This window comes from Paroedura picta, chromosome 4 (genome assembly GCF_049243985.1).
Source record: "Paroedura picta isolate Pp20150507F chromosome 4, Ppicta_v3.0, whole genome shotgun sequence".
Lineage (NCBI taxonomy): Eukaryota > Metazoa > Chordata > Lepidosauria > Squamata > Gekkonidae > Paroedura > Paroedura picta.
The window spans coordinates 137,081,776-137,106,075 of NC_135372.1; the positions used below are offsets into that span (position 1 = coordinate 137,081,776).

At 47.0% G+C, this 24,300-nt stretch overlaps 1 protein-coding gene across 1 annotated transcript in view; it reads left to right on the forward strand.

Annotated features, from left to right (window-relative positions):
• Positions 1 to 24,039, forward strand: part of MTG2 (mitochondrial ribosome associated GTPase 2) — a 28,001-nt gene extending 3,962 nt beyond the window's left edge. The window contains exons 2-7 of the mRNA XM_077335777.1: positions 2,705 to 2,890; positions 11,787 to 11,934; positions 18,071 to 18,186; positions 19,108 to 19,326; positions 20,204 to 20,342; positions 23,242 to 24,039. Of these exons, the coding sequence (XP_077191892.1) occupies positions 2,711 to 2,890; positions 11,787 to 11,934; positions 18,071 to 18,186; positions 19,108 to 19,326; positions 20,204 to 20,342; positions 23,242 to 23,636 (1,197 nt within the window). The 5' untranslated portion in view covers positions 2,705 to 2,710 and the 3' untranslated portion in view covers positions 23,637 to 24,039. The remainder of the gene's footprint in view (positions 1 to 2,704; positions 2,891 to 11,786; positions 11,935 to 18,070; positions 18,187 to 19,107; positions 19,327 to 20,203; positions 20,343 to 23,241) is intronic.
• Positions 24,040 to 24,300: the final 261 nt, after the last annotated feature.

The following is a 24,300-nucleotide window of genomic DNA, read 5'->3' on the forward strand; positions in this document are numbered from 1 at the left end:
ATTGATCCCTTCTAACTGTACGATTCTTAAATGTTGGTGTGATGGACATCACTTTAAAAGTAAACCTCAAAATGCTAAAGAATCAGTCCCAGGAGGTGAAGAGTTAAGCATCCACACAGCTAGAGAGTTTGAGTAACAGGCTAGTCCAAGCACTCCGACTGGTCAGCAACAGCTAAGAGAGCTGAGGGAATTTGTATTCTGACAGAGACCTGCATTGAGAGAAGACTATTCTGTACCTTAATAATTGAATACTCTGAAATTTTAATCAGAAAACACAACTTTGACTTAAGAGTCTGGGCTCAGCCTAAGCTGAAAGCAATTTTATGCAGACAGGAGAATGCAGAATAATATTTGGCAGGGTGATTTGGCTAGTGGACAGAGACTCCCTGTTAGGCTAAAGGAAAGATCATCTAAGGAAAGAAGAAAAATTCCTGCCCAGTTTAACAAGGAAATTGGCTCTGAGGGTTTTTTACTGGTCTGGTGTGACAGGATACTTCTTTAGACACTACAGGAGTTCAAGGGAAACTGGTGTTTTAGAAAAGGAGATTGGGCACCAGCCTTCTAGAAGACCAGCGTAATTTAAGGAAACTCAACGAGGAATACTATACTGTTTGGGAAATCACAGATATAAAGCCACTCACTATTAAGAATCTAAGGAAATAAGTTTCTATAGGTCTCAGTAACCTGAATTTAAGAACCAAAGACTGTACTGATTTTTGCCTTCAGATTTTCAACTGCTTTTCCCACCTGACCTTTTTGCGTATGTTAAATTAAATCCTTTATTCCGTTTGACTTTTACAACATCTCAAGAGCCATTCTAGAGGGGTTTTGGTAAAGAGGGCTCCCACACCTTCCCTTGATGTTCCAGGGCTGAGATAAAAGCCAAATTAACATTCACTGACAGGGTGGAACAGCCAGGTGTGTTGATCTCAGTAAAGAAGCCACGTTACTTGGGTGGCCCATCAGTGAGGGAACAATTTTCTTTTTGAGGAAATGAGTTTCTGCAGGCCCTGCAAGATGGAGATCTTCCACCAGGCATTTGGTCGAATCTTGGGCAGGAAGATCTTTGGGTCCCACCCCCAACCCTCTTTTGATGTCTTGACATCTTAGACGTCTTCCATCTTCCACCCACTTGTCTGAGTCATTGGGTCTGGCGAGGAGGAGGTTTGCGGAGCCAGAGTTGGCTGTTAGGAAGCGAAGAACAAAAGCATTTGGAAGTAACAAGACCTCTTTTTAGCTTTCACAGTTTAGACGTCCAACAGGAGGCAGGAGCATCACATTTTCCAAAGGGAGTTCTTAGTCCGAGGAAGAGTGCTCGCACTTGAAAGCTCATGCCTTGAATAAATCTTTGTTGGTGCTACTGGGCTCGGATTTTATTATGCTACTTCAGATCAACACAGCTACCCGCTTGAATCTATCCCTGGGAAGGAGAATGATAAGGGTTATTTCACCGCTGGTATAATGTATTGTATTATTATGGGGCTTTATTGTTTCATAGTATTGTTTCATTGTATTGGAATCCATGTATTTTGATGCTTCCATTGCATGCACGCACAAACAAATAAATAATCTTCCTCCAAGGGAAGGAAGTGGCTGTGGCCATCATCGTTGGTAACTAGCTTCAATATAGAATCATAGAATCATAGAGTTGGAAGGGACTATACAGGCCATCTATTCCAACCCCCTGCTCAATGCAGGATCAGCCCTAAGCATCCTAAAGCATCCAAGAAAAAGTGTGTATCCAACCTTTGCTTGAAGACTGCCAGTGAGGGGGAGCTCACCACCTCCTTAGGCAGCCTATTCCACTGCTGGACTACCCTGAGTGTGAACATTTTTTTCCTGATATCTAGCCTATATCGTTGTACTTGTAGTTTAAACCCATTACTGCGCGTCCTTTCCTCTGCAGCCAACGGAAACAGCATCCTGCCCTCCTCCAAGTGACAACCTTTCAGATACTTAAAGAGGGCTATCATGTCCCCTCTCAACCTCCTTTTCTCCAGACTGAACATTCCCAAGTCCCTCAACCTATCTTCATAGGGCTTGGTCCCTTGGCCCCAGATCATCCTCGTCGCTCTCCTCTGTACCCTTTCAATTTTATCTACGTCCTTCTTGAAGTGAGGCCTCCAGAACTGCACACAGTACTCCAGGTGTGGTCTGACCAGTGCTGTATACAATGGGACTATAACATCTTGTGATTTTGATGTGATGCCCCTGTTGATACAGCCCAAAATGGCATTTGCCTTTTTTACCGCTGCATTACACTACCTATATATACACAACATGAAATCTCTACACAGCTGTTTTTCGCCTCTTGCCAAAGTCCTGCTGCTCTCAGCCTACATTCTCAGCATGCCAGTTTGATCTGGTGAATAGTTTCTGAGCGGGATATATAAGATTAGTGCTTGGATGAGAGAAAGAGAGAGAGAGAGACAGAAAGCGGTATCTTTCTTCTGCATAGCAAATGCTGGGTCTAATTTGAGGGAGCTCTGCGGTAACCAAGGATGCGTTTGTGAGGATGCTTTTGGAAGGGCAGCAATTCATCAAAGTTAAGTGTGGTTGATTTCCTTGCCCTTTGGCCGTTGCCGCATATCAGAAACGAGAGCAGCTGTGCATGATTTCTCTTTTCAAGAAGGAATTTGCGCTGGGTTTTTTGGTGTGTTGTTTACAACTGCTCTGGACCTCATTTCTTTTGTTGTTGTTCCAGACAAATATGCTGCAAGCAAAAATCCTTGGGACCTGGTTGGGAAGGAGATGGAGACCCACATATGCATACATGCTCCGGTGCTTGCTGCCAAAACAGAGCTGGCACCAGGATGTCAGCACAAGTTGCGCAAAATGCTCCAAGTCTCGGCGGTTGGGACATAAAAAAAACGTTTCCGAAAAGAAGCTGGTAAATTCTGAACAAAATGCTCGTATTACAGCCAGATTAGAATCAGTTTGGTGTAGTGGTTAGGAGTGCAGACTTCTAATCTGGCGAGCCGGGTTCGATTCCGCGCTCCCCCCACATGCAGCCAGCTAGATGATCTTGGGCTCGCCACGGCACTGATAAAACTGTTCTGACTGAGCAGTGATATCAGGGCTCTCTCAGACTCACCTCCCTCACAGGGTGTCTGTTGTGGGGAGAGGAAGATAAGGCAACTGTAAGCCACTTCGAGCCTCCTTTGTGTAGAGAAAAGCATCATATAAGAACCAACTCTTCTTCAGCAATATCAGGGCTCTCTCAGCCTCACCCAGCTCACAGGGTGTCTGTTGTGGGGAGAGGAATGGAAAGACAATTGTAAGCTGCTTTGAGCCTCCTTTGGGTCGGTCTGGCCTTGATGTAGTTGTTAGGAGTGCGGACTTCTAATCTGGCATGTCGGGTTTGATTCTGTACTCGCCCACATGCAGCCAGCTGGGTGTCCTTGGGCTCGCCACGGCGCTGATAAAGTTGTTATGACTGAGCAGTGATATCAAGGCTCTCTCAGCCTCACCTCCCTCACAGGGTGTCTGTTGTGGGGAGAGGAAAGGGAGGGTGACTTTGAGACTTTGAGAGGAAAGGGAGGGTGGCTTTGAGACTTGTAGAGTTGGATGGCTTTTCCGGAATCATCTACTCCAATCCCCTGCAGAATGCAGGAAATTCAAAACTACTTGCTCACGCACATGGCCAGATGATGCCCCTACCCAAACCAGAATCTCTGGTCGGTCTGGCCTGGGAGAAATTTGCCTCCCGATCCCAAAGTGGCAATTGGCATTTCCCTGAGCATGCAGGAAAGGGCATTTCCCTGGGCATGCAAGAAAGGGCCATAAGAGCCAAGCACTGACACAATCCCTTCTGCTCACCCACTCACAATCTGCCTAAGTTCACAGCATCAGCAGTTCTGCCACATGGCTACCTATCCTCTGCTTTCAAACTTCCAAAGAAGGAGAACTATCCGTTGGAGTTTCCTGGCTCAGAGTTTCTGCAACATAATGTCTAAACCTTTGTATATATAAGGAACATAACAGGAGGGAAGCCTAGTTAAAATTGTAATTAAGCATTTGGCAAGGGCCCCGATGGTTGTATAAAAGTGTGGTAACCAGAATCCCCGAGGAAGAAGCTGTGCACACAGCATGGGATATTCACACCTCCTCCTCTGGCTGCATCCCACTAAAATGCTTCCCCTGTGCATCTCCCCAGGAACAGCATTGATTCTGGTGTGGGAGTCTGCAGCAGGAAGGGGAAATTGGCGCAAACTACCCCGGCCCTTCAGGAAATAAGCACTGCATCAAACCCACAGATTTAAAAATATATTTTAAAAAAATCAGGATCTTTTATGAGTTGTACTGCTCAGAAATGTTTTCAATAGGTGACTTACCTGAGTTCTGTAAATTTGCTGCTGGAGTTTATCCTGTATAGTGGTAAACCTATGGAAACTTATTGGAACTCAATGAGACAAGCTTCTGAATGGTTTAGAGCAGTGGTCCCCAACCCCCGGTCCTGGGACAGGTACCGGTCCGTAGATCAGTCGGTACCGGGCCGTGTCTCCTCCTCGTCCTCCTCCCAAGCTGCTGCCTTGGGGGCTGCTCTGCCACTCTGCCTCCCGTTCACCTTTGGTGCTCTCCAGCAGCCACCATGGCTGGGGCTCTCCCTTGGTGTGGCATTGCACAGCTGCTGCTGGTGGCTGGAAGTCAGGGGTACCAGCAGGAAAGCAAACGGAGCAGGGGCTCAGCGGCGGCAGCAACATCCCTCGGCAAAAGACTACCCCCCCCCTCGGGCCTCAGCAAAATTGTCAATTGTTGACCGGTCCCCGGTGATAAAAAGGTTGGGGACCACTGGTTTAGAGGGCTGCCATGTTGGTCTGCAGCAGAAGAACTAGATTCAAGTCTAGAAGCTCCTTAGAGACCCCAGCAGTCTTTTCAGCTTTTCTCAACTTTTTGTACTGTTGAGAAACCACTGAAACACTCTTCAAGCTTTGAGAAACCCCCAAAGTGGCACGATTGTGCAGAATATGGTTGCGAAGCATAACTGTGTGCACACTCAGCCTGGGCTCCTTCTCTCTGCAGGCCCATGATTGGCCATTTTGGGAGGGGAGAGTGAGTCGATATGACTATATATGGTTATAGCACCCGATAAATATCTGACAAATTTAAATATATATAGTTCAAGTATTTAAAAGGGTGCCATATAGAGGATGGAGCAGAATTGTTCTCTCCTGCCCCAGAGGGACGGACCAGAACGAATGGGATGAAATTAATGCAAAAGAAATTCCGTCTCAACCTCCGGAAGAAGTTCCTGACAGTTAGAGCAGTTCCTCAGTGGAACAGGCTTCCTCGGGAGCTGGTGGGTTCTCCATCTTTGGAAATTTTTAAACAGAGGCTAGATAGCCATCGTTATGCCTATTGGAACTGTCCATAGAGTTTTCATGGCAAAGATACTGGAGTGGTTTGCCATTTCCTTCTCCAGTGGCTGGAGAAAATGGCTGTCTGAGGAAGCTTTACAAATAGCTAAGGAGAGAAGGGAAGTGAAAGGCAAGGGAGAAAGAGAAAGATACACCCAACTGAATGCAGAATTCCAGAGAAAAGCTAGAAGAGATAAGAATGCCTTCTTAAATGAACAGTGCAAACAAATAGAAGAAAACAATAGAATCGGGAGGACCAGAGATCTTTTCAAGAAAATTGGAGATATGAAGAGAACGTTTCATGCAAAGATGGGTATGATAAGGGACCAAAATGGTAGGGACCTCACAGAAGCAGAAGAGATTAAACAAAGGTGGCAAAATTATACAGAAGAACTATACAAGAGCGAGCTTAACATCCCTGATAACCACAATGGGGTAGTTACTGACCTGGAGCCAGACATCCTGGAATGTGAAATCAAATGGGCCTTAGGAAGTCTGAGCAACAATAAAGCTAGTGGTGGTGACAGCATTCCAGTTGAACTATTCAAAATCTTAAAGGACGATGCAGTAAAAGTGCTACACTCAATATGCCAGCAAATTTGGAAAACTCAACAATGGCCACAGGATTGGAAAAGGTCAGTTTACATTCCAATCCCAAAGAAGGGCAATGCCAAAGAATGTTCAAACTACCGCACCATTGTACTAATTTCTCATGCTAGCAAAGTTATGCTCAAAATCCTACAAGCTAGGCTCCAGCAATATGTGGACCGAGAACTTCCAGAAGTACAGGCAGGATTTCAAAGAGGCAGAGGAACTAGAGATCAAATTGCCAACATACGCTGGATCATGGAGAAAGCTAGGGAGTACCAGAAGAACGTCTACTTCTGCTTCATTGACTATGCTAAAGCCTTTGATTGTGTGGAACACAACAAATTGTGGCAAGTTCTTAAAGAGATGGGAATACCAGAGCATCTTATTTGTCTCTTGAGAAATTTATATGCAGGTCAAGAAGCAACAGTGAGAACTGAACATGGAATCACTGACTGGTTCAAAATTGAGAAAGGAGTTCGGCAAGGCTGTATACTGTCGCCTTGCCTATTTAACTTGTATGCAGAGCACATCATGAGAAATGCGGGATTAGAGGAGTCACAAATTGGGATCAAGATTGCAGGGAGAAATATCAACAACCTCAGATATGCAGATGATACCACTCTAATGGCAGAAAGTGAAGAGGAACTAAAGAGCCTGTTGATGCGGGTGAAGGAGGAGAGTGCAAAAGTTGGCTTGAAACTCAACATCAAGAAAACAAAGATCATGGCATCTGGCCCTCTCAATTCCTGGCAAATAGAAGGGGAAGAAATGGAGATAGTGACAGATTTTATTTTCCTGGGCTCCAAGATCACTGCAGATGGGGACTGCAGCAAAGAAATTAAAAGACGCTTGCTCCTGGGGAGGAAAGCTATGGCAAATCTAGACAGCATCCTAAAAAGTAGAGACATCACCCTGCCAACAAAAGTGCGTTTAGTCAAGGCTATGGTCTTCCCAGTTGCAATGTATGGCTGCGAAAGTTGGACCATAAGGAAGGCCGAGCGTCAAAGAATTGAGGCTTTTGAACTCTGGTGCTGGAGAAGACTCTTGCGAGTCCCTTGGACTGCAAGGCGAACAAACCGGTCAGTCCTAGAGGAGATCAGCCCTGACTGCTCTTTAGAAGGCCAGATCCTGAAGATGAAACTCAAATACTTTGGCCACCTCATGAGAAGGAAGGATTCCCTGGAGAAGAGCCTAATGCTGGGAGCGATCGAGGGCAAAAGAAGAAGGGGACGACAGAGAATGAGGTGGCTGGATGGAGTCACTGAAGCAGTAGGTGCTAACTTAAATGGACTCCGGGGAGTGGTAGAGGACAGGAAGGCCTGGAGGATCATTGTCCATGGGGTCGCGATGGGTCGGACACGACTTCGCACATAACAACAACAACAAGATAGCCATCTGACAGAGAGGCTGATTCTGTGAAGGCAATGGGGTGGCAGGTGACAGTGGATGAGCGAGGGGGTTGTGAGTGTCCTGTATAGTGCAGGGGGTTGGACTAGATGACTCATGAGGTACCTTCCAACTCTATGATTCTATATTTTAAAAATCAGCAACCCATTGGGGAAACCCTTCCAGGCCTGTCAAGAAACCCCAGGGTTTTACGAAACCCTAGTTGAGAAAGCCTGTCCTACAGTGTAAATTAGCTGCAGCTTGAGAGCAAAAGGATCATGCAGTGGTTGAGTTGATCCCAATATAGTATCCCACTCCATGCCCGTCTGCAGGAAATGCCATTTTGCAAAGGAATGCCACCTCACAGGATGAGGCTGGCGTTGGAACCTCCCAACATTCTGGGATTGGCTGCAGTCTTCATGGCTGCCACTTGCTCAGACCTTCCACTTCCATGACTTCCATTTTGAGTTGATGCTCACTACCTGTTCTCAAAACCCCCAAACAATGTTGAGCCAGCATGGTGTACTGGTTAAGAGCAGCAGCTTCTAATCTGGCGAGCCGGGTTTGACTCCCCGCTCCTCCGCGTGCAGCCAGCTGGGTGACCTTGGGCTAGTCGCAGTCCTGATAGTACTGTTCTCACAGAGCAGCTCTCTCAGCCCTACCTACCCTTGTTGAGAAAGCCTGATTTAAGTTTTCAGTAGTCAAAAGTATCTGGCCAAGTCAGCTTGGACCCTTGAAAGCTTATACTCTTAAAAATCTCGTTGGTCTCTAAGTTCCCATTGGATCTGAATCTTTGCTTCGGAATAAATGCAAAAGGATTGGACCATACATTATGGTTATGAGTGTACTGTTTGAATCCCACCCTCCCTTCTTCCTAGAAACTCAAGGTGCCGTATGTGGGTTTTCTCCCAATTTATTCTCATAGCAATCGCGTGAGACACGTTAGATTGGGAGAATGTGGCCGGTGCCTAAGGACATTCAGCGAGCCGCATAGCTCAACGGGGATTTGAACCTAATTCCCCCATCCCAAAGCCCATAATTGTATTCAGTGCGTCGCACCGGCTATTCCATATAAATGTAAAAATAATAGGATCCCTCTAAATTGCTTGACTTTACCGCATTATTAAACCCACTGATTGAATTTTCAGCCACTTGAATATGTGCTTGGTTTCCCTGGTTCACCGGGAATTCACGAGGCTCCGTCACTTCACAATTTTCTAATCATTATTGTTCCACTGTGATCATTAGCGATTAATAGTCAGTGTTGCTCTCGTTAATCCTGTTTCTTGTTTCTGTTTTGCGGGTGCCAATATTAAGCAAAGCTCTAAAAAAAATCACTTCAGTTTTTAATGAGTCAGATAAAAGTTGCTTCCCTTCCTTCATAGTGGCTGCTGCCTGAAATCCTTTTTAATGTGGAGATACCAGCGGGTGAACATTATACCATGCCATGGCTCTTTCCTATGTGTTTTAAAGCTTTAGCCCTGTTTTGGGGGAACAAATGAATTCATGCCCAAATCATAGCCCATCCCGGGGCTGGAAATTATAGGTTTATCTGGTACTGATTGGCCATTAATTTGAACAAGATGGTGAGTGATTCAGAATATCAATATCGGAAGGGCCTGTAGGTCCATGGGAGAGCATTGGTGTAGTGGTTAAGAGCGGCAGCTTCTAATCTAGCAAGCCAAGTTTAATTCCCCATTCCTCCGTAGGCAGCCAGCTGGGTGACCGTGTGCTAATCACAGTCCTGTTATAGCTGTTCTCACAGAGCAGCTCCGCCCCACCTACCTCACCAGGTACCTGTTGCGGGGTAAGGAAGGAAAGGTGATTGAAGGCAACCTTGAGGTTCCTTCAGGTAGCGAAAAGCTCCTCTTCTTCATCTGCCTGTTTTGCAGAAGGTCCCAGTTTCAGTCCATGGCATCTCCAGTTTAAAAGGACCAGGAATTAGAGGATGTGAAAGAATCTGCTTGAAACCATGAAGAAACATTGTCAGTCTGAGTGGCAGTGCTTGCCTTGATGGATCCAGCATTCATTCATTCATTCATTCATTCATTCATTCATTCATTCATTTTTTTATACCACCCTTCCATATGGCTCTGGACAGTTTACATATAACATCATGTGAGTGTCCTGCATAGTGCAGGGGGTTGGACTAGATGACCCATGAGGTCGCTTCCAACTCTGTGATTCTCTGACTCTATGATTCTATCGTGGGGCAAATACATAGAACATTGCAACAAATATAACAATCATAACATGTCAACCAGAATAATATTTAAACAGTAACATAAACTCTGTCACAGCTTTGAGTTGTTCAGATTCTTCAGTCATGGGAAGGGGCGTTTGGGGGGGGGGCACTGGTTTTTTTTGGGCTGGTAGACCTCGAGCAGATGCCTGGTGCAGGAGCTCCCTTTTGCAGGACCTGCGGAATTGTGGGAGTTCAGACAGGGCTACAGGGCTTCCTATGTGCACGGCAGGAGTTCCCTTTGCAGTGAACAATGTGGTCCTGAGTCCTGCCTGATTGAGAGAGAGGCATGTTACAGAATTTTGTTCTTTGTGTGGCATGAAAGACTTCAAGCAATCAACTCAATACGCAAAGGCGTTCTTGTGCCATTCCTAAGTAATTTAAAGCAGCAGTTTTCCGTTCTAACCACTGGGTGATGCTACATAAATTGGGGAAAAGGTGGTATTGGAAATGCTGTCGACACTTCCGTGCACAGCTGGTCATCTGCATTTTGCTTGCATCCTCTGAGCCTGCTTTACTTTCCTCATCAAAAAAGTGAACATTTATTGGCCGCGTTTGTCTAACTCAGGGGTAGTCAAACTGCGGCCCTCCAGATGCCCATGGACTACAATTCCCACAAGCCCCTGCCAGCATTTGCTGGCAGGGGCTTGTGGGAATTGTAGTCCGTGGACATCTGGAGGGCCGCAGTTTGACTACCCCTGGTCTATCTGATCGTATGATAAACAATCCCATCCCAGATGTTTCATTCTTTTTAAAGCAAGCATTCTTTGCTCTTATGGCAAGACTACCATTCTCAATAGATTTCAGAATTGGGGGAGAATTCCAGAGAAGACCGCAATTATTTGTCTGTATGAAAGCAAGCAGAAGAGCTCAAAGAAAAGTCAAGAGCTAATTAGATACAGTCTCCTCTTATCGCTACTGGGCCATATCCTTCTGGGGGATCATTAGTGAACTTTTGTTCCATCCCTCATTCAGGAGAGACACAATATTAGATCGGTTTTTAATGAAAATGCTAGTTATTATTTAGTTCAAGAGCTGGCTTGTTATGGAGAACCCTGCTTCAGTGTTCTCTCAACCATTTCCTATTTGTCTCCTTTTCATGGCTCTGATATATTGGTGGTGGAAGGTGCCGTTGACTCATAGCTGTCTTAACTTGGTAGGGATTTCAAGATGAAAAATTCAGAGTTGGCTAGCCATTGCCTGCCCTAAAATTCCTCGGGTGATCTCCCATTGAAATACTAATTAGAGCTAACCCTACTTAGCTTCTGAGATCCAGTGGTGAGATGGCTAGCCTGTGCCATTTATGTCAGTGGTCCCCAACCTTTTTATCACCGGGGACCGGTCAACGCTTGCTGAGGGATGTTGCTGCCGCCTGAGCCCCTGCTCTGCTTGCTTTTCCGCCGGCGCCCCTGACTTCCTGCTGCCTGCTGGGGGGTGCTGCCAGCAGCAGCTGCACAGTGCCACGCTGATGGGGAGCCCCAGCCATGGCAGGTGCTGGAGAACACCAAAGGTGAGCCAGCGGCAGAGTGGCAGGGCAGCCCCCAAGGCATCAGCCGGGGAGGAGAACGAGGAGGAGCTGTGGCCCAGTACCGACTGATCTACGGACCGGTCCCCGGACCGGGCGTTGAGGACCACTGATTTATGTTATTGCATTGTAGAGGTTTTTAAACATCCTGTCTTGAAGAAGAAGAGTTGGTTTTTATACCCTGCTTTTCACTGCCCAAAGGAGTCTCAAAGCGGCTTACGATCGCCTTCCCTTCCTTGCCCTTACAACAGACACCCTGTGAGGTGGGTGAGGATGAGAGAGCTCACTGGACTGCTTGGTCACAGAATAGCGCTATCAGAGCTATTAAGAGCCCAAGGTCACCCAGCTAGCTGCATGTGGAGGAGTGGGGAATCAAGCCCAGCTCACCAGATTAGAAACTGCCACTCTTAACCACTAAACCACGCTGGCTCTCTACTCTTTTAATATATAACCTTGTCTATTGAGGAATGGTTACATATCTGCTGTGGACCCCCAGTTCTGAAGTGTGTTCTCAGTGCAGTCTGGTCACTGGCCTGGCTGTTAGGCCTCAGTGACATTCCCAGAGACCCCCAAAAGTGCATGCTACACATAACCTGTGTTCTACAGCAATGCTTCACTGGCGAAGATCACTTGTTCAATCAGCCTCCTTACTGGCCTCTCTGCCTATTTTTTTCCTCTCCGGCAGACCCGGTACTTTGTAGACCACCGAAAAGTGCGGGTGACAGGAGGTAAAGGCGGTGACGGTATGAGCTGTTTTCTTAGTGAACCCAGAAAAGAATTTGGAGGTCCTGACGGTGGAGATGGAGGAAACGGAGGGCATATTATCTTGAAAGGTAAGAGAGAATTATTCTCGGTGCCAGACTCCTTCTGCTTTCAAAGCAACGGTTTTCATGAAGTTGTCTTGAATGCTTTGCTTGCTTTTTCTCAAAGCTGAATTGTGTTTTTGTGTAACTTGTGGGCCATAATAGACAGATATTGTCGATACCTGTGGAACACGTTTAGTTTTATTTATTTATTGCCCATCGGGTTCCTATCGTTCCTCTGGGGGGCGGCTTTCCATTAAGAACAATTACAATGAATAGCGGTTCCTTTTGCCCAATAAAAAGCTCTATGATGCATCGATCTTGAGCAGTGGCTAGTTGTTAGTCACTGATTCCCCAGTAGACAAAAAGAGTAAACATTTTTTGCAACCAGCACAGTACTTCTTGGATTCCTGTCAGAAAGTTAAAATTTAACAAATTAATCGAAATACATATCCAGATGAACGTGCAAACATGGTAAAATATCATGTCTCTTGAGATTAGCACACTCCAGAAGGATATGTGTATTCATGGCAACCTTACCTAAGGGTTCCCAGCCTTTTTGGTCCTGGCCCCGACCTGGTGGAATGAGCTCCCGGGTGAGCTGCGGGACCTTCCAGTGTTCCGCAGGGCTTGTAAAACAGGTCTATGGTTGAGGCTGGGGCAGCAGGTAGAAGATCAGTGGGCTCCCCTGGTGTCTAGGTACAACTTTTGGGTATCTTGTCTCTCCTGCCTCTTTCCTCTGGAGATAGTAGTAGGAGTTGGGGATGGTGGTTTTCCGCCATGTTGCTATTGCTGGGTTGTCAGTTTTGTGTCGGTATTTCTTGTCCATCTTAATAGGATTTTAATGGGAGTTTTAAGTGGACACCTGTAACCCTCCACAAGCCTGCTTGGGAGTGGCGGGTAACAAAATGGCTTTTCCAGGGGAAAGCACACAAATTGGGCCAACACCCAAACGCACATTACATCCCTTGTACTTGGTCAATCCAAGGCCAGTCCCAGTCCCAGCTCCCCTCTCCCACTGTTCCCTATTTTGAAGTAAAAATCGCCAATTAAGACTAGGCAAAAGAACAAGAGAGATGCGGCGGAGGCAAAGCAATGAAGGCCGTTGAAAAACAATTTGACTTGCCCAGGCCTCCTCTCCATTTTACGGTTAATAGGCTTCCCTGCCCCGCCCCCTCCCAAAGTATAATTAACAATACGGTTGGTATTGACACATCATAGATAGCTGGCAAATAACCACGGCAGGAGGCTGGCAAACCGTCAGATCCCGGCCCAAATTCAGTGACAAAGTGGCCGATTAGAAAGCTGCAAATCTGAACATTCTATTTTACTCTGATAACTGGGGTGGGGGGGGGGGAATCTTCTGCTTCAAAGAAAGCACAGTCAAGTTCAATAACTCCTTCCTCGGGTCAAACTGACTACTTTGAGAGGCTGCTTACAGCCGTGAAGATCCCAAGGAGAGAACACAAGGTTTACTCGGCGGAATTAATATAAAGCGTATCGCGGTGACCTTGCTTTTGTTCACGAAAGTCAATGGCATTTTGTTCCCCCTTGAAGGCTAACATTATCACATCTTTCATTATATTTCTAGAACGCACTTCAGCACTGTGGCAAAGAGAGCGTCACAAGAGCCTTAGTGGGATAGAATAGTTTCCTTGAGAGTCCGTGTAGAAGGCCCTTCAAAAGAGCCCTGAATGTGCTTGTTGGTTTAAGAGCCGACTCTCACAAGCCAGGGAAGAAGAAGAGGCGGGCTTATTATGAAGGCTTTCTCAGGATAAACACAGAAGGCCTGGAGCCAAGCTATCAAGATTGATCTTTCCATACAGAGGTCTCTGATATGGTCCACACACAGTCCTTGTATCATATGTTGCATGGAAACATGTTTGGTGCAGGGAGCTCAAAACGGATGGTGGGAGCTGAATCTCCACTGAAATCTGTGGGAAGAACGTGTACAGTTAATTGGTTAGGCCAGTGAGAAACCCTGAAAATATATTTACCATTAAGAAACTCCTAAAATATTCTCCAGGCATTGAGAACCCCCAGAAATGACACAATCATGCAGAATATGGCTGGGAAGCATAGCTATGTACATGCCAACCTGGGGCCCCTCCTCTTCCCTCCCCCTCCAGGCCCATCATTGGATATTTTGGTATTGGGGGGGGCAGATATACATGACCATATATGGTCATATGAAGCAATAAATGTTTAACAGATACAAAGTTAATTCAGTCCCACCCATTTGGGAAACCCTCCCAGGGCTGTCAAGAAAACCCAGGGTTTCACTTCTTCATCCAGAAGAAGTTTCTTACTGTTAGAGTGGTTCTTCAAAGGAACAGGCGGTGGGTTCCCCTTCTTTGGCAGTTTTTAAGCAGAGGCTAGGTAGCCATCTGACAGAAATACTGATTTTTATGAACGTAGGCAGATTGAGAGTGGGTGGGCAGGAAGGGATGTGCCAGGGTTTGTCTCTTGTGGCCCTTCCTTGCATGCCCAGGGAATTGCTAATCGCCACTTTAGGTTGGTAGGTGAATTTCTTCCAGGACAAACTGGATTCTGGAGATTTTTGGTGGAGGGATCGCTTGGGCATGAAATTGGGGTCACTGTGAGGTAGGTAGGCAGGTAGGTAGTTGTGAGTTCCTGCATAGAATCATAGATCCATAGATCCAGGGTCAGGGTAGGGCAGTATATAACTAGATAGATAGCTAGATAGCCATAGATGGATAGAGATAGATGGATGGATGGATGGATGGATAGAGATGGATAGATGGATGGATAGAGATGGATGAATGGATGGATAAAGATGGGTGGATGGATGAATGGATGGATAGAGATGGTTGGATGGATGGATAGAGATGGATGGATGGATAGATGGATGGATGGATAAATGGATAGAGATGGTTGGATGGATGGATGGATGGATAGATGGATAGAGATGGTTGGATGGATTGATGGATGGATGGATAGAGATGGATAGAGATGGATGGATGGATAGATGGATAGAGATGGTTGGATGGATGGATGGATAGAGATGGATAGAGATGGATGGATGGATAGATGGATAGAGATGGATAGATGGATGGATAGAGATGGATGAATGGATGGATAAAGATGGGTGGATGGATGAATGGATGGATAGAGATGGTTGGATGGATGGATAGAGATGGATGGATGGATAGATGGATAGATGAATAGAGATGGTTGGATGGATGGATAGAGATGGATAGATGGATGGATGGATGGATGGATGGTTGGATGGATGGATAGAGATGGATGGATGGACGGAGATGGATGGATGGATACAGATGGATGGATAGAGATGGTTGGATGGATGGATAGAGATGGATATGGATGGATGGATGGATAGATACAGATGGTTGGATGGATGGATAGAGATGGATGGACAGAGATGGATAGAGATGGATGGATGGATAGATGGATAGAGATAGATAGATGGATGGATGGATAAATGGATAGAGATGGTTGGATGGATGGATGGATGGATAGATGGATAGAGATGGTTGGATGGATTGATGGATGGATGGATAGAGATGGATAGAGATGGATGGATGGATAGATGGATAGAGATGGTTGGATGGATGGATGGATAGAGATGGATAGAGATGGATGGATGGATAGATGGATAGAGATGGTTGGATGGATGGATAGATGAATAGAGATGGTTGGATGGATGGATAGAGATGGATAGATGGATAGAGATGGATGGATGGATGGATGGATAGAGATGGTTGGATGGATAGATGGATAGAGATGGATGGACAGATGGATAGAGATGGATGGATGGATGGATAGAGATGGATGGACAGAGATGGATAGAGATGGATGGATGGATAGATGGATAGAGATGGATGGATAGAGATGGATAGAGATGGTTGGATGGATTGATGGATGGATGGATAGAGATGGTTGGATGGATGGATGGATGGATAGAGATGGATGGATGGATAGATGGATAGAGATGGTTGGATGGATGGATGGATGGATAGAGATGGATGGATGGATAGATGGATAGAGATGGTTGGATGGATGGATAGAGGTGATGGATGGCTGGATAGATGGATAGATGAATAGAGATGGTTGGATGGATGGATAGAGATGGATAGATGGATAGAGATGGATGGATGGATGGATAGAGATGGTTGGATGGATAGATGGATAGAGATGGATGGACGGATGGATAGAGATGGATGGATGGATGGATGGATAGAGATGGACAGACGGATGGACGGACAGACAGAGTGGCTGATAGCCACTGATGGGCCTCTAATCCATATGTTCTTCCAGCCCACTCTTGATGCACTCACATTTAGCTTGCCTCTTATTCGGCATAGTTTCCCTTGTGTTCGGTGAAGTGTTACTTCCATGTTGGTGTTCATAGGCTTGCATCACGGGCTTTCTGAGCGGGCTTTCTGCTGATGCTTCAGACTCCTGTGCCCGTAGCCATGCCTCAATTAAGTTAATGGCGCCAGCATTGGCTTTAAAGTGTGCTGGAGTTTGGGCAGTAACTCTTCCTCGGATCAGCTTGGTTTCTCGATTTACTTAACTCGCTGTCGGAAGATAATTGCATAACTCAGACACTTGAACTCCAACATGCCTGTATAGTTTTTGCTCAGCAATTACGTGGAAATTGCAGCTTTGGAAAGGCAGTTTCTACACAAATGAAAAGCAAGGCCATTATCGTCGAGACATCCTTCCCTGTAAGCAGCCACGAGCCGTTCTTTCAAAAGTCAAACGCCGAGCCGTGTGCGAAACGCCGCAAAATGTTTAGCGGCTACTTTCCCGACGGCGTTTGTCATTTGTACATTTTAATTTGCATTCCAGAAAGTTTCTTAAGCTTCTTATGTACTTATCTGTGTTGTAATCTCAGTTCTGTTTTGTTGCGAAGCGCCGTCTTAAGGAGCTTAGCTGTGCTATCTGTCTAATAACGGCAATAATATTTGTTAAGCGCCCAAACCACCAGGCACGATCCAGAGCACATAAGAAAGGGGGACGTTCCCCGGGGAACCTCGGAATCTAATACAGATAACAAAAACAAAATAATTAAAACTTGGAGGAAGGAAAGGAGAAATAAAACCATAACAACTGGGCCACTGGGTAGCTGAAATAGATGGATTCTGAGACAGACGGAAGAACATAACTGCACTGAATATCAATTGGCAGTCATTTAATTTAAAAAAAACAAAACAGCAGTATGGATGAAAGTTCAGAGATGAAACTGGGCAGACGTTTCTGGGCAAATTTATCGATCCTGAGCCGATATAACAAGAAGATTACCAGTGTAACTACCATAGGGCAGCTTATTTTGTGCATTATTCCTCCCCACAGTGAAATCCCCTATATACTCTTGTATAAGCCTAGTTTTCCAGCACCTTTTTTCACACTGAAAAGGCCCTCCTCGGCTTATACGCGGGTATATATGGTAATTGAAATAAAAGCCTGCTCCAGCCAGCCAATCGTTGCTCTGGCAGCTTGTAGGACCTCAACGGTTCCACCCAGGGACTCTGATCTCCCCCCCCCCTTTTGTCTTCACTTCTTCCTCTTCTTAATCACTCCTTCCAAACTATTCTTTTGGTTTCTGTGGGTGAAAAGCGGGGTACAAAACCCAGCAGCTATTCACCCTCGTGACTTTTCTGTATTTGTTGGGGGAGGAGGCTGGATAGGAGAGCATGTAATGATGGGGCATTTCCCACCCTCGGCTTATATGTGAGTCAGTAAGTTTGCTTAGCTTTTGTGGTGAAATTACCGTATTTGCTGGCGTATAAGACGACCCCCCAACATTTCCACTCAAAATATAGAGTTTGTTACATTAGATTACAGTACTATGGGCCATTATGGGCAGCTATGTCTATCCCAACTGAAATGCACCCGGCGTATAGGACGACCCCCCCCACTTGGAGGCATGTTTTTCAGGGGGGGAAAGTAGTCTTATACGCCAGCAAATACTGTAGGTGCCTCGGCTTATATGCGGGTCGGCTTATATGCAAGTATATACGGTAAGCTCAGTGGAGAGCCAGTGACTGGCCCCAGGTCATTCAGCGTAATGGCAGAATAGAGGGTTAAAGCTGAGTCTTCCACGACTCACTCTGATATTCTAACCCAGAGGCCCCAAACGGGTCCAGTTTTGTTTACAAGGTTCCGTCTTGTTTTGCAGTGGACCAGCAAACCAAGTCCTTGTCTTCAGTTCTCCCGATCTATAGAGGCTTCGATGGACAAAGGGGCGGGAGCAAAAACTGCTTTGGTTCTGCTGGGAAGTGCATTTACATTAAGGTAGGCAACTATAGGGGTCTTGGGTGATACATGTATTGAATTGGATCCTTTTCTTCATGCCGAACTTCCTACATGTGAACAACCAAATCAGAGTCCAGTAGCACCTTGAAGACCAACCAAGATTCATTCAAGGCGTGAGCTTTCGAGGGCAAGCCCTCTTCCTCAGGCTAATGAGCAGCCGTCATAACATTGGACATATAAAGCAAAAGCTAATTGGTAAATCTTACTAATTAGTAAATGTTAAATTACTAGTGAATGTGAGAGCCTCTTGTGGCGCAGAATGGTAAGGCAGCAGACATGCAGCCTGAAAGCTCTGCCCATGAGGTTGGGAGTTCAGCCTTCCATCCTTCCGAGGTCGGTAAAATGAGGACCCAGCTTGCTGGGGGGTAAACGGTGATGACTGGGGAAGGCACTGGCAAACCACCCCGTATTGAGTCTGCCATGAAAACGCTGGAGGGCGTCACCCCATGGGTCACATGACCCGGTGCTTGCGCTGGGGATACCTTTACCTTTACTAGTAAATGTTAAATTAGTAAATTGTGTCACAGCATCCAGATTCAGTCGTATGATACCATATGCTAATCCTTTGCTAAAACAGCCAGTCACTCCCCTTGAATTCAGTTGTAGTTCACACAGAAAATTGGAGAAATAAAACCGTCTACGTTAGTGATCGACGGCTGTCACTTTACCATTTATTGCTGGCCCCATCGGCCCCCGTCCGTCTCCACCCAAGTGTGAAAGCATTCCTGCAAGCGAAAAACTGTGCTGGCAGCTATATTGTCCTGAGACCAGAGAGTTAAATTCAAAACGTGAGAGGGCCCGTTGAACTTAGTAGTGCAGCATCCCAGGTTCCTGCTGACGTGCAGGCTAAAGTGAACGGCCATTCTTCTTTTTTGCTTGGGTCTCTCTCACGTTTTCAAGGTTCCCATCGGCACTGTGGTGAAGGAGGATAGCAAGGTCGTGGCTGACCTGAACCAGCACGGGGAAGAATATGTCGCCGTCTACGGGGGTGCTGGAGGGAAAGGCAACCGTTTCTTTCTGGACAATTTCACCCGCGCACCCGTCACAGCTACCGAAGGAGAACTGGGCCAAGAGCGAGTTCTGCATCTCGAACTCAAGACGATGGCCCACGCAGGCATGGTGAGTGCCTTTTGTCTCAGGAGGTCCGAAGAAATCAGAACTTCAAGTCCGGAAAGGATCTGTGTAATTTCTCCGGGGAACGCAGATTGTGTTAATATTTGACACGCGGAGCGATCGGTTTTCTTCCCATCCTTTTTGGCTCTCAGGTGTCTTAATTAGACCTATTTGTTCAATTGCCAATAATGGCCAACAGCCTAAAAATCTCTCCTCACCATTATTGACTCGAACTGCAGTGCTGAGGTGAGAGGGGAGTCTTCTTTTAGACATTGGCTTGATGTAGAGACATTTCTCTCAGCCTGGAGAAAAGGAGGTTGAGAGGGGACATGATAGCCCTTTTTAAGTATTTGAAAGGTTGTCACTTGGATTAGGGCAGGATGCTGTTTCTGCTGGCTGCAGAGGAGAGGACACGCAGTAATGGGTTTAAACTTCAAGTACAACGATATGGGCTAGATATCAGGAAAACAATTTCATAGTCAGAGTAGTTCAGCAGTGGAATAGGCTGCCTAAGGAGGTGGTGAGCTCCCCCTCACTGGCAGTCTTCAAGCAAAGGTTGGATACACACTTTTCTTGGATGCTTTAGGATGCTCTGGGCTGATCCTGCGTAGAGCAGGGGGTTGGACCAGATGGCCTGTATGGGCCCTTCCAACTCTATGATTCTATGATTCTGTGTACATTTTTGCAGGCTATCAACACAGGGCTCTCTCCCTCCGCCCCACGGCTCTGCATAAAAGTGGGAGAATGCTTTCTTTGTCACAACCAGTCTGTGCAATCTGATACTTGACGGCAACTCGTAAGGAAAGCAGAGCGTCGTTGTCAGGGACGGTCGCCTTGTAAATAACCCAGGTCGGCCCATTGATTCTGAGCCTTCTCATTCCAGGTGGGGTTCCCTAATGCCGGGAAGTCTTCATTGCTACGAGCCATCTCCAATGCCAAGCCAGCCGTGGCCGCTTACCCGTTCACCACCTTGAATCCTCACGTGGGCATCGTCCATTACGAAAACTATGAGCAAATTGCCGGTAAGGCGCCGCAAGACGTCCGCAATGCCACTGAATGCTTTCGACTGAGCTTGTCATCCTTGCTTCTCGAAAGACTATAAGCCACGGGTGGCCAAAGTGTGGGTCTCCAGATGTCCGTGAACTATAATCACCATGAGCCCCTGCCAGCCATAGTTTGGCCAGTCCTGGTCTAAGCCAGTGGTGCGATATCTCTAAAGCAGTGGTCCCCGCGGGCCTCGGCCCAGTGCCGGGCCACGAAGGCCTTGGCATCGGGCCGTGGCTCCCTCTCCCCGCCCCCCCCCCCCCGCAGTGAAGAACTTTCTAGGCCGCAAGCTTGCGGCCCGGGAAGCTTCTTTCTGCGGGAGGGGGGGAGAGGGAATCAGGGCCGCGCCTGTGCATTGCGCAAGCGCGCCCGGAATCGTGCATGCGCGCAAGTGCCGCACATGCGCGATTTCGGCCGCACATGTTGCATGTGCGCATGCACAGCTAGGCTGCGCATGCGCAATGCGCGGGCGCGCATGCGTGGCGGGCGCGGGCGGACAGTTGCCCTGCCAGTCCCCAGCCTCAAAAAAGTTGGGGACCACTGCTCTAAAGGAACTGAATATTGTACTATGTCCCGTGTGTTACTTGGATAACCTAGGCCCATTCCGCACACGTAGGAAAATGCACTTTCAGTGTGCTTTGACAGCTGGATTTTCCTGTGCGGAAAATCTACTTCTACAGTGCATTGAAAGCATTGTAGAAGCATTATCTGTTGTATGCAGAAAAGGCCCTATATCAGTGGTCTTCAGCCCTCAGCCTACAGCCCTCAAGTGAGCTGTAAGTCTCTGAAGCAGGGGTTCCCAACCAGGGGTCTGTGGAACCCCAGGGGGTCTGCAACATTCTCCTTCCAGCCTTAATGGACTTGGCCACATGCTAGGAAAACAGCTGCTTCCATTGATCCCTCTCCTCATTGTGAGTTCTCTTTTTTCGGTGCCTGGCAGGGGGGTGAAGACAACAAATGGGGAAAACCCATGGCTCAGGGGCAGAGCATCTGGATTGCATGGGGAAGGTCCCAGGTCCAATCTCCGGCATTTCCCCATCAGATAGCAGGCAATGTGAAAGACCTCAGCCTGAGACGAGCCACTGCATCCACAGGTACGGGCTGCAAGACGTAGGCTTGCCCCCAAATTCCGTGCATCTGGCTACGACCTAGTATTATGGCGGGATGGGGAAAAGGATCAGCTCAGCAAAGATGGCCAGCTTGCATCACTGGAATGAAAGAGTGGTTTCATATAATCGTAGAGTTGGAAGGCACCTCCAGGGTCATCTACTCCAACCCCCTGGAGGAAATTTGCCTTCTTCCGTGTTATTCTCTCCACGGTTACTGCCCTGTGGTGGTCCCAGAGGCATCTTAGAATCATAGTGTTGGAAGGGACCACATGGGTCATCTAGTCCAACCCCCTGCAGAATGCAGGGAATTCACAACTACCTGCCCATCTATAGTGACCTCAGTTCCATGCCCAGATGATGCCTCCCCACCCCCCAAAAAAATCCATTGTCCGTCTGGCCTGGAGGGAATTCACCTTCCCTGTTATTCTCTCCACGGTTACTGCCCTGTGCTGGTCCCAGAGGCATCTTAGAATCATAGAATCGTAGAGTTGGAAGGGACCTCCTGGGTCATCTAGTCCAACCTCCTGCACTATGCAGGACACTCACAACCCTATTACTCATCCATTGTAACCTGCCAACCCCTTGAGCCTTCACAGAATCAGCCTCTCCGTCAGATGGCTATCTAGCCTCTGTTTAAAAATTTCCAAAATTTCCATCTGTGTATTCCTACATTGAAGGAGACTCAGAGAAAACCTATTCACACTCCAGCTCCATGGCTGAAGGGGCAGTATCCGTTATCAACTATGGCCATATTTTGATTCATAAATGTAGATACGTTCACACCAGAGAGCTCTCATTCATTCTAACCTGACTTTCAGAGATATTTGGACCATAAACAACAACCTGAAAAATTATCTTTGATCACCCCAATTTATCCCAATAGCTAAGTGGGACTTATCTAACCCATGAACTGGCTTGCTTCTTGTGTGTGTGGTGTGGCAGTTAAGAGTGCGTGGCCTCTGATCTGGGGAACCAGGTTTGATTCCCCACTCCTCCACATGCAGCCGTCTCGGTGACCTTGGCCTAATCACAATGCTTGCAAAGCAGTTCTCTTAGAGCTTTCTCGACCCTGCCTACCTCAGAGGGTGTGTGTTGTGGGGAGAACAAGGGAAAGGTGTTTGTAAGATACTTTGAGACTCTTTGGGGTAGTGGCATATAAAGCGGCATATAAAAAACCAGCTCTTAAAGTTTAGGTCAGAAATGTTGGGATTTGCATTTTTAATAATTTTATTTCATGGTTTGTATTTTAACAATTTGTACCACTAAGCAAGTGGAAAAATTGTTCACAGTCAGAGTAGTTCAGCAGTGGGATGAGCTGCCTAAGGAGGTGGAGAGCTCCCCCTCCCTGGCCGTCTTCAAGCAGTGGCTGGACAGATCCTTCTCCTGGATGCTTGAGGCTGATCCTGCATTGAGCAGAGGGTGGGAATAGACGGCCATTATGACGCCTTCCAACTCTAAGATTCTAAAACCCATTTGGTTTTAAAGGTTTTTTAAATTAGAATTATTCATGATTTGTAACGCAGTAAAGCTTTGTAAATCTGCCATGCCCTCTGTTAGTATTCTGTTATTAGGCGTTTTTGTCAATTTTTTTCCATTACGTCATCACGTCCCTGACTGCCAAACCCTTGCATGATAAATTACGTTCATTCACCTCTTGTCTTCCGCACTCACCCCTAGTGCACAAGCTTTACAAGCTCTTGTGACCCCTCTCCCACTACCAGAACGGTCCCGCTCACCTAGCTGTCTTCCGTCTTCAACCTTTTTGCAGTCGCTGATATCCCCGGCGTCATCAAAGGAGCTCATCTGAACAGGGGCTTGGGAATCGCCTTCCTGAGACACGTCGAACGCTGCCGTTTCCTTCTGTACGTGCTGGACCTCTCCGTGCCCGAGCCGTGGACTCAGCTCCAAGACTTAAAACACGAACTGGAGCAGTATGAAGCGGGCTTGTCAAAGAGGCCTCACGCCATCGTTGGGAACAAGCTCGATCTTCCCCAGTCGAAGACCAATTTATCTCTGCTTAGGGAGAGAGTACCCCACCGAGTCATCCCCCTCTCTGCTCTGACGGGGGACAACCTAGAGGAGCTGATCTCGCACCTGAAAGAACTGTATGACGATTATGTAAAAGCCGAAGAAATGTCGAAGCAGAAGCCGCTAAAATGGTAGAGGAGACGTGGAAGCTTTGCAGTCTTGCTTCAATTGAGCTCTTGACCCAAGGGTTTTCCTTTCCTCTCCAAGCCTCGGGGTACACAGAGCTATAAGTTGCTCCTTCTAATTCAGAAGGAAGAGAGAAGAGAATTCCTGAACCATTCGGTTTATCTGGCTGGCAGTCTGTTTCAGGGAACGTGGGGCACTGGGTAAAAGAAGGAAATATCTCCACGTTACGATCCTCACTGTAGATAAACCCAGCTCAGGAGACTGTGTCGCTGTGCAGACTGAGGGCCAGACGATGCGCAGGTTTTTAAAGCGACAAGTTTGCTTCAGTAAAGGAGAGCACGTATTGAGCTCAGAATACCATGGTGGGGAGGAATGGCACACCGAACAGCCCAAGGCAGGGGTAGTCAAACTGCGGCCCTCCAGATGTCCATGGACTACAATTCCCAGAAGCCCCTGCCAGCATTTGCTGGCAGGGGCTTCTGGGAATTGTAGTCCATGGGCATCTGGAGGGCCGCAGTTTGACTACCCCTGGCCCAAGGGGAGGGAATATGGAGTTCTTTCCCCTCTTTTGCGGCTCCATGTTAGTATTCTGTGCATGCGGAGCAGCAAAAACAGAAAAATAATCCAACACACACCCCACCACCACTATTCCAGTGCGCAGGCTTCAGGTGGC